At 39.4% G+C, this 10,617-nt stretch overlaps 1 protein-coding gene across 1 annotated transcript; it reads right to left on the reverse strand.

The window, feature by feature from the left end:
* Nucleotides 1–1,230: 1,230 nt before the first annotated feature.
* LOC127248849 (uncharacterized) lies at nt 1,231–2,440 on the reverse strand. The gene is made up of 3 exons (XM_051271393.1): nt 2,087–2,440; nt 1,740–1,922; nt 1,231–1,683 (listed from the first exon to the last, which is right to left on the reverse strand). Exons 1-3 carry the CDS (start codon nt 2,438–2,440, stop codon nt 1,231–1,233), a joined length of 990 nt encoding a protein of 329 aa, XP_051127350.1.
* Nucleotides 2,441–10,617: the final 8,177 nt, after the last annotated feature.

Consider the following 10,617-nt stretch of genomic DNA (forward strand, 5'->3'; position numbering starts at 1 on the left):
GTGACTGAATTTAGCTTACGGTAGTCGATGCATTGACACCAACCGGTTTGTTTTTGAACCGGGATCAACTTACCATCGTGGTTAGCCTCAACAGTGACTCCTACCTTCTTTAGGACAACATGAATTGGACTTACCCATTGGATATCCAAAATTGGATAAATTATATCGGCATCCAAGAGCTTCAAGATCTCTTTCTTTACGACTTCCATCATAGCAGGATTCAACCTCCTTTGAGCTTGCCTTGTTGGCTTGGAATTTTCCTCAAGCACAATCTTATGGATGCAAAGAAATGGACTAATCCCCTGTATATCAGCTAACGTCCACCCAATGGCTTCCTTGTGCTCTCTCAAAATTCGGATCAACTTCCTCTCTTGACTAGGGGACAGTGTAGCAGATATGATCACCGGTAATGTCTCTCCAACTCCTAGGAAAGCATACTTTAAGCTTGAGGGCAATGGCTTCATCTCCAAAGCCGGTGCCTGCACAACAGATGGCAACAACCCCTTATCAAATTTTGTTAAAACTGAATTAACAACAACATACCTTGATGGTTCATGCGGCAGAGATTACAAAGCCCGAATCATTTCCTCAAATGCACCACTCATTGAAAATTCATCCAAAGAGTTCATATCCAAACAATTTGTGAGTGCAACCTCCAATTCATCATTTCCACTCAAGTCAAAGACTTCTTGCACATTTTGAGTAAGAATATCTACACAACACAAAGTATTAGGCTCCACAGGATATCCCATTGCATCAAAAATATTAAAATGAACCTTTACACCTTCAAACACCATGGTCAGTGTCCCTATTTTAACATATATCTTTGTTTGTGAAGTGTACATAAAAGGTTGTCCAAGAAGAATAGGCGAAGGATTAGGCGAATTATCATCATGTATATCTAAAATATAGAAATCAACAGGGAATATTAAGTCATTCACTTGCACAAGAACATCCTTAATTATCCCATCGGGGTAAGCGTTAGTTGTATCAGCTAGTTGAATTATTATCCCCGTTTCTTTCAAGGGCCCAATTTTCAAAGAGTTAAAAATAGATGTAGGCATAACATTTATGACTGCACCTAAATCTAGCATAGCTCTTTTAATCTCCATCTAACCTCTTTTGCACAAGATTACAAACATACCTGGATCTCCGTATTTTTGGCAATTTCCTTTGCAGCACAACGAACATAGTCTCTCCAGCTAACATTTTCTCGTCCCCTCTCAACTTCTACTTCTTAATACACAACTCCTTCAGGAATTTTGCATAACAGAGGACTTGCTTAATTGCATCGAGCAAAGGAATTGTTAGCTCCACCTTCTTAAACATCTCCATGATCTCCTTGTCTTTATCGCTTTTAGCTGGTTTCACTAATCTGTGAGAAAATGAAGCAACATTAGAATTAGATTGAATAGGAGGTTTAGAATTCACCTGATCAGTTGACTTGTTCGCTTCTTGCTTAATCTCATTCTCAATCTCCTCTTCAGCTTTCTCTTTTTGTGCAACAACCTTCGGACCTTCAAGCTCCTTACCACTTCGCAAGACCATTGAACTAACATTGCTCGGGTTCATGTGGGTTTGAGCCAGTAGCTTGCCTTTCTCCCTCTCTTTCATATCCCGTACCTCTTTCACAACTTGAGACATTTGATCTTCCAAATTTTTAATACTCAATCTCGTCTCTTGCTGAAATTGCAAAACATTAGAGGCAATAGTTTTAACCATATCATGCAAGGAGTTACCAGGAACATGAGCTTGGGACATGGTCCTTTGTGGTTGATGCTGTGTATATGGTTGAAAACCCGGTGGTTGCTATTGTCCAAAGGATTGCTGATTCTGATTCCATTATCGAAAATTGGGGTTGTCTCGCCATCCTGGATTGTATGTCTTTGAATAGGGACCATAAGCCCTTCATTGTGCAAATCCTGCAACATTCACTTCCACCTCTTGTGTTGATGTAGGACAAGCATCCGTAGGATGCTCTAACACTCGCACAAATCCCATATGGCTTCACTTGAGCGTTCCCTACAACAAGTTTTCTCACAAAAGCAGTTAACTCATTCAATTGTTGTTGCATAGGAGAACTTACCTCGGCAACTTCTTTCAATCCCATGACATCCCTTGGCCCAAATTGTTGAGAGTTCATAGCCATATCGTTCAACAATTCCCAAGCTTCTACCGCAGTCTTCTTCATGAGATCTCCTCCACTGGTAGCATCGATTATCCTCCTGCCAATAGAAGTTAGTCCTTCATAGAAATATTGAATCAGAAGTTGCTCAGAAATCTGATGTTGCAGACATCTAGCAATTAACTTGTTAAATCTATCCCAATACTCATATAAAGACTCCCCTGATGCTTGTTTGATGCCATAAATCTCTTTTCGTAAATTAGCAGCCCGAGATGTGGGAAAGAACCTTTCGAGGAACTTGCACTTCATATCCATCCACGTGGTCACACTCCCGGCTGGCAAGTTGAACAACCAATCCTTGGCTGCATCTTTCAAGGAGAATGGAAAAGCTCAGAGTTTTATCTGCTCCTCAATGATTCCCGGTGGTTTCATGCTCGTACACACCACATCGAACTCCTGCAAGTGCTTTAGTGGTTCCTCCTCTGCCAAGCCATGAAAATACGGCAATAAATGTATTAGTCCAGATTTAAGCTCAAATGTCGTATTATTGGCTATATCAGAAAAAGTAATACACAAGGGATGCTGAATTAAATCGGGAGTAGCTAGCTCCCTCAGAGTGCTCTGTCGTTCTATTGGATGTATCACAACTTCTTCAACTCCCTTGGCCTCTTCACTCTCGTCGGAACTAGAACTGTCAGCCAGTTGTATAGCTAAGTCAGGTTCCAGCGACTCAGTTTATTTTTCAACCCTCTTTCGTTCTCTAGCTTCTTTCCTCAAATGGCGTACAATCCTTTCGATTTATGAATAAAAAATAATTCACCTGTACGACCAGTTCGAGGCATAAACTATTAAGTGAGAAATAGAGATAAATAAAAAAAAAAACCAAATATAAAAAATCTTTATACTGTTCCCCGGCAACGGCGCCAAAATTGCACGCGTGTCGCACAACTTCAAAATAAAGTATCAGTTCCTACGCCACAAAAAAATTGCAAAATGTAGTCGTTTAGTGAGTAGGGTCGTCTCCGCAGGAAAATTGACTATTCGGTTATTTATAATGATACTATGTATATAATTGGGGGATTTTGATCTATCACACTAATTTTGAGAAAATAAATTCACTCAATAAAATAAAATAAAATAAAATACAAGACGGTTTACTAAATATAATTAAACTCTAACATAGGCATGAATTTTTATGTTCCGGATATAAAATTTGTTCATCGACTAAAAATCAAGTTCATTGACTAGTTGGATAAATTGGTTATAGTTGATCTACATTCGTTCACAACCAACATTTCCTTAATTTTCCGATAGCTAAGGTACGACCGTTAGCTATTTTCCTAATCAAGTGAGAATCCTAGGTACGACGGTAGTTTTACTGACTCGACAGCTCCAAGTACTAGGAAGACCCAATTCAATCTAACAAAATTCCTATGCGGATTTGTTTAAAATTGATTCTAATCCCTCCCTTGAGTATTCCTCTAGGTTGCTACACCAATTGAAAAATTACACAATTACAGGTGCCAATCTTCAATTTAGCTACGAAATCTCAAATTAATACGTGCGCAGTAATAAATTTAAGATTTCTAAACTTTTAAATGAGAAGAATTAGAAGCACCCACTATCGATGAACACCAAATGAAACAAAACCAAGTTTCACAAATTCAATCACAAATATCAATTCACACTTACGCTAGAAATGAAATTACTCGGAATTCATAGACATTGAAAACACAAAAAATTGAAAAAGTTCATCATGCCTTCAATTCTTTAGAAATAGATAAAGAAGAGCAATACTAGAATAGAAGAAGAATGCCCCGAAAAGTCGTCTGCAATCCTTCTCCAAGTTCTCTGCTCTCTGCCGTGTTCTTCCTTCTCTTTTTTTCTCGCTAAGAAATATGGTGTCGTGGTAGAACGTGGTAGTCCCTTTCTCTCCCCCTCTTCAATTGCAAATCGTGTCTCTTAATTCTCCATTCCATGATCCCCTTTTAATTAGGTCCCCTTTACACTTAGATCCTCACATAATCTTTTAATTTCCAATTTACCCCGAAAGGTCTTTTTGTAAAATTTCATATTTTCCATATTGTACTTGCGTGATCAAGCCTAAGACCATTATGCGTTCTGCTCCTTTTCTTCCAAATACGCCCCAAAACTTGCCAACTCCATGAAAGATATTACACAATAAAAACACACCATAAGGAGCATATATACAAAATTTCGCATCAAAAAGTTGCCCAAAATATAGCAAAATATTATCATATATAACACATATCAATTTTTGATAAGTAATTGGTCGAGCTGATTTATTGTATGCTCTCTCACCTTTCTTTTTGTTTATATGAATATGATCCAATCCGCGCAAACGTTCTTTAGGGACTGTTTCTAATTCTTGTAGTAATAATAGGTCATTCTCGATCATTGGAAGCTGAGCTTTCTATACGATTCATAATGATAAGACTGTAATTTCTAAATGTAGTACGACGTCATGCCCATAAGTCAATCAAAAAGGTTTACTTCCCGTAACCGACAATTTTGCATTCCAATACGCCCATAACACCTCTTCAAGTGTGTCGTTCCAACCCCTTGGGTTTTCCTCCAAAGATTTTTTAATCATCAAAATCAGTGTCTTGTTACTCGCCTCGGCCTGTCCATTAGCGTGGGGATAGTGTGGCGAGGAGTGGATTAATTGTATGCCATATTGAGCTACGTAGGATTGCACTTTAGCGGTCGTAAATACAGTCCCTTGATCCGTCGTGATGGATTGAGGTATCCCAAAATAATGTATAATATTGAATTTAATAAACGAATTACCTGCGTTTGCTTAACTTGCGTTAAAGGGATTGCCTCGACCCATTTAGTAAAACAGCGGCCGCCACCAAAATAAAATAATGTCCTTTGGATGAAGAAGGGAATAGTTTACAAATAATATCCATTGCCCATCTTCGTAATGACCATGGTTTAGTAATTGAATACAACTCCTCGGTGGATGCTCGTCTCATGGGGCCATGTCGTTGGCATGTCTCGCATCCCCTAACATAGACAAAACAATCGTGTGATCTAGTAGGCTAAAAATATCCATACTTGAAAATACTCCAACGCATAGTAACACCAGACCGATGTGCGCCTGCAATGCCTTCGTGAACCTCGACCATAACCTTTTGTGCTTCGTCACTAACCAAACAGTGAGCTAATGTTCTGTCGGGGCATCGATGATATAAATCTTGGTCGACTAGGGTATATCTTAGAAGCTTCTCTCCAATGCCCTTTGGATTAATCTGATTTGGGTCTATCAACCCATCAATATAGGGCTGACGCCAATCAACCTGCTCATTGGTTTGGATACAATTAATACAAGCAGCCCATTTTTCCGTTTAAGTCCCGACTCCTATTGTGCAAGATCGTTTGCCTTGCTGTTTTCTCACGAGGGATCCCTTCTAAAATAGCTTCTTGGAACTGATGTAGAAGTGCTTGCACTTCATGCAAAAGACCAATAAGATGTGGCTCTCGGACTTTAAACTCACCCAAAGCTCGTCGGACAATAAGCTGCAAGTCAATCGCCTTGAATATGTACAGCTATGACATTTTTCGACTCCAAAAAATGCAAGGAAAGGCAAGCTCATCGGACAATGAGCTGCGAGTCAGTCGCTTTGAATATGTTCAGCTTCATTGTTAGTGCATACCTTGGGAAGTCGATGTGTGAAACGCCAAGCACGCCATCGGGGCTGGTGACGACAACTCTTGCGCCGGATGCATCGGACGCATTTGAACCGTCAAAAGTGACTCGCGATGGTTCCAATCCAGCATATTTAGCTGAAATATCTGAGGTTTGGATCATTCCTGGATATTCGGCTAAAAAAGTCTGCAATAGCTTGCCCTTTTACAGCTTTCAACGGTTCATAGGTGAGTGCCAAGGATGAAAGTTTCATAGCCCATTTGACTAATCGGCCACGCAAAATAGGGCAACTCAAGAGGTAGCGTAGAAGATCGAATTTGCACAGTAATTTCATCTCAAATGGTACAATATAATACTCTAGCTTCGTGCAAGTATAATACAATGATAGGCATAATTTTTCAATCGACGAATACTTGGTCTCTGCATCATTCAACGTCTTACTAAGATAATATATAGCACGCTCCTGCCCCCCAACATCATCTTGCGGTAATAAACATCCAATTGTGTCTTCGGTAGCTGCAATTATAATTTTATTGGTCATCCGTGGATGGGCGGAGTTAAAACCGATGACGAGGCCAATGCATTCTTAATTTTTTGGAAAGCCTCTTGTTGTTCTGCCCCCCATTCAAAGAGCTGTTTATTCCCTCACAATAATACCAAAAAGACTTTCATCTTTCCCGCCGTATTGGCGATAAAATGTCGCAAGAAATTAACTTTTCCCATCAAACTTTGAAGTTCCTTGATATTTCGGGAAAGTCCGAGCTGCTGGACTGCCTTTGCTTTATTTATATCAACTTCGATACCTCGGTGATGAACGAGGAAGCCAAGGAACTGCCCCAGCTCGGACACCGAACACACACTTAGTTGGATTCATTTTGAGATCATATTGCCTCATGCGAATAAAGGGCTGTCTAAGGTGTTCCAAAATGATCATCAAAATTTGGGATTTAACTACTACATCAACAATGTAGACTTTTGTTAATATCTGGTTCTTTCCACAAGACACAAAAATGCACTGGATTTAAGAATTCTTTTATTGATGCTCTGTTTTCTTTTTTTCAAACTCTGTTTTTCTTTTTTTTTTTTTTCATTCCATCATCAAGGCATTCTAATAATAGGAGATTAAAAACAAGAAATTACAAAATATAAATACAACTTAATTCCTAGTCAATAGGAATTTCAAACAACTCGTAACGTCAACACCACTAACCCCACAACCATTAATTAAATTTAATCTCAATACCCCCTCTTAAATTTAATTTCTTTGAATCCTTCATCCCGATTATCATTTTGCACTTTTCGAACATCTCTGTGGGCTGCGGTTTGGTGAAAATATCCGCGGCTTGGTCACAACTTGCAACATGCTCCAGTTTAACAACTCCATCCTTAATCTTGTCTCGGATGAAATAAAATCGTATGTCTATATGCTTACTTCGTTCATGATTCACCGGATTCTTTGCCAGCTCAATAGCCGATTTGTTATCAATGCAGATTTCAGTTGGTTCACACTGCTCTTGTCCTAACTCTCCCAGCAGATTCCTCACTCAAATTGCATGATAGACACACCACAACGCTGCCACATATTCGGCTTCACATGTGGAGAGTGCAACAATTGCTTCTTTCTTTAATTTCCATGTGAAAGCAGTTTTTCCTATAAAAAATACATATCCTGCTGTGCTTTTCCTTTCATCAACATCTCCACCCCAATCGCTATCCGAATATCCCAACATCTTAAATTCTTTCATCTTGGAAAACAAACTAAGTGATTATGTTCCACGAATATATTGTAGAATCCTCTTTAATGTCTTCCAATGCGAGTATCTCGGTTCCTCCATGAACCTATTCACAATTCCAACACTCATCTCCAAATCTGGCCTCGTGCAAGTGAGATAACGAAGACTTCCCACCAAACTTTGGTACAAGCTTTCATCAACTCGGTCTTCATGTACATACTTCAAAAGCTTCATGCCCGGTTCCATCGGCATTGACACTGGATTGTTGTTCGCCATATTGCTTCTTTTCAAAATTTCTTTAGCATATGCTTCATGCGACACAAAAATACCTATTTCACTTTGTTGTATCTCTAACCCAAGAAAATATTTCATCTTTCCGAGATCTGTCATCTTAAATTCACGATTCATTGCTTTCTTGAACTCCTCTATCATCTTGACATTGTTTATCATAAAAATGAGATCGTCCACATAGAGAGCAACGAATAACAACCCCCCTTGGTTCTTCTTCATGTAGAGTGCATGCTGCAATGGACATTAATGGAACCCATTGTCCTTGAAATAGGTGTCGATACGAGCATTCCATGCCCGTGGTGCTTGCTTGAGCCCGTAAAGTGCATTTTTTTTAGTTTCAACACCTTGTGCTCGCTGCCAACTTCAATGTTCCTGGGAGGTTGTTCGAGGTACACATCTTCTTTAAGCACACCATTTAAAAATGCATATTTGATGTCCATTTGAAATATTGGCCATTCGAATTGGGCAACATGTGCAATTAACAAGCGAATTGTTTCCATCCTTGCAACTGGGGCGAACACTTCATCATAATCGATTCCCACCTTTTTTTTATATCCTTTAGCAACGATTCGTGCCTTGTGCCTTTCGATCTCACCATTTGCATTCAACTTTTTCTTGAAAACCCATTTTACTCCGATGGGCTGTCCACCTTTCGGAAATTCCATCAGCTCTCAGTTTTTATTGCGTTAAATAGCATGAATTTCATCATCCATGGCTGTTTGCCACTTCTCATCCTTCACAGCCTCTTCAAAACTAATGTTCTCAGCATCAACCAATAGACAAGAAAAATGTACCTCATTTAAAGAGTCATACAAATTTTGCAACGACCTCCACCTTGGATGCCTTGGTTCATCCTCATCATCAATACTTTCCGGAGCTGAAATATTTTTTGGGATTTTTATTTGACGAACATTTTGTGTCTCTTCCTTTGCATTGCTCCAATCCCACTCAGCTCATTCATCAAATCGTACATCCCGACTCACTATAATTTTCTCATTTGTGGGATCAAGTAGCTTGTATCATTTTGTTTCCTAATCATAACCAATAAAAACGTATTTCTTGCTCTTTTCTTCCAGCTTTGTTCTCCGCTGATCCGGAATGTGTGCATACGCAATACAACCAAACACTTTGAAGTGTGACACCGTCGGCTTTTTACCACTCCACGCCTCTTGCGGTGTTGAATTTTCTAGCTTTGAGTGAGGACAACGGTTTTGCACGTACACCGCACACTGCACAACCCCTGCCCATAGTTTTTTCGCCAAATTCTTGGTTTTAAACATTGATCGAACCATGTTGAGCATTGTTCGGTTCTTCCTTTCCGCGATGTCATTTTGTTGAGGAGAGTAGTGTGCGGTTAGGAATCTTCTTATCCCATGTTCATCACAGTATTTTTTAAACTCCCTTGAATTATATTTGCCTCCTCTATCGGACCTTAGTGACTTCATAACTTTTCCGGTTGATTTTTCACCAAAGCTTTGAACTTCACGAACACTCCAAAATTTTCAGCCTTATCCTTCCGAAAGTAAACCCAAGTTTTTCGTGAGAAATCATCGATGAATGAGATAAATTACCTTTTACCACACTGCATGAATTTGGAGTAATTGGCCCGCAAATGTCTGTGTGAGTTAGTTCAAGAATTTCCTTAGCTTGGTATACAACCTTCTTTGGAAATGAGGTTCTTGAATATTTGCCCTGCACACAAACTTCATAGAATTCATTGTTGTAATCAATATCGAGCAGCCCTTGTACTTTGTTTTTCTTTGCCAAGGTTTTCAATCCTCCATAATGTAAATGGCTGAATCTGAAATGCCACAAAGTTGTTTTGTTACCAACATCTACATTCAAGCATTTTCCTTGTGCCACCTGCAAGTTAAGTTTGTACATCCTGTTTTTACCCATTTCAACACGAGCCACTTGTTGTCCTTGCTTGTCATTGAGATGCAACATCCGCCCCTTCATAAACACTGAATAACCTTTCTCCATAAGTTGACCCAAACTCAAAATGTTACTCTGTAAATCCGGCACATAATAAACATCTTCAATTGTTCCTACCAAATCATCGTTTTGCATGAAACAAATTGTACCTTGCCCTTCAACTCGAATTTTTTATGCATCTCCGAAAGATACGTAGCCACCTTTAGCCTTTCTCAAATTTTTAAATAGGTGTTTCAGGCCACACATGTGATTGCTTGCATCCGTGTCGAGATACCATGTCATGCCATTGTCGTCGTTGGAGTTATTTTCCACCATCATGAGGATTCCTTTATTTTCCTCGTTCTCATCTTCAGTTGTAAGATTTGTGTTCTCTTCCACCTTTTTGTGGCTCCAAAAGTCTCTCGCATAGTGCCCAAATTTCCCACAGTTATGGCACTTATTAGGATTGCAATTTCTCGCAAAATGGCCATGCTTTCCACATTTATGGCATTCGACTATCCTGTATCCTCTACAACATCCTCGACCTCTCCAGTTTTGTGAGTTGGATTGTTCATTTTCTTCTTGTAACTTCCTGGACCACAACCTCTAGTGTTGCGACCACCCCGACCACGTCCTTGTCCACGAGATTGAGAAGACAACAACACCTTATCATCTTTAAAAGATGCTTTCGTTTTAAGGGCTTCCTCGAGTGTCTCATTACTGCTTTTCTTTTTCCACTTCTCATGAGCTTCAAGAGACCCAAAAAGCTCATCTAATGTCAAGGTTGCAATGTCCTTTGACTCTTGAATTGCACACACAATGTTTGTCGAATTTATCCATGAGGAATCATAGTATTTTTTTCCACCGATTGAGTATCATCC

This window comes from Andrographis paniculata, unplaced genomic scaffold (genome assembly GCF_009805555.1).
Source record: "Andrographis paniculata isolate CXL003 unplaced genomic scaffold, ASM980555v1 Contig34END, whole genome shotgun sequence".
Classification (NCBI taxonomy): Eukaryota; Viridiplantae; Streptophyta; class Magnoliopsida; order Lamiales; family Acanthaceae; genus Andrographis; species Andrographis paniculata.

Coding starts and splice junctions, on each gene's coding strand:
- LOC127248849 (XM_051271393.1), bottom strand. CDS start 2,440: ATGGATATGAAGTGCAAGTTCCTCGAAAGGTTCTTTCCCACATCTCGG. Junction 1,923..2,086: donor GATTGAAAGAAGTTGCCGAG/GTAAGTTCTCCT, acceptor TGAATGTTGCAG/GATTTGCACAATGAAGGGCT. Junction 1,684..1,739: donor GTCCCAAGCTCATGTTCCTG/GTAACTCCTTGC, acceptor TTGCAATTTCAG/CAAGAGACGAGATTGAGTAT.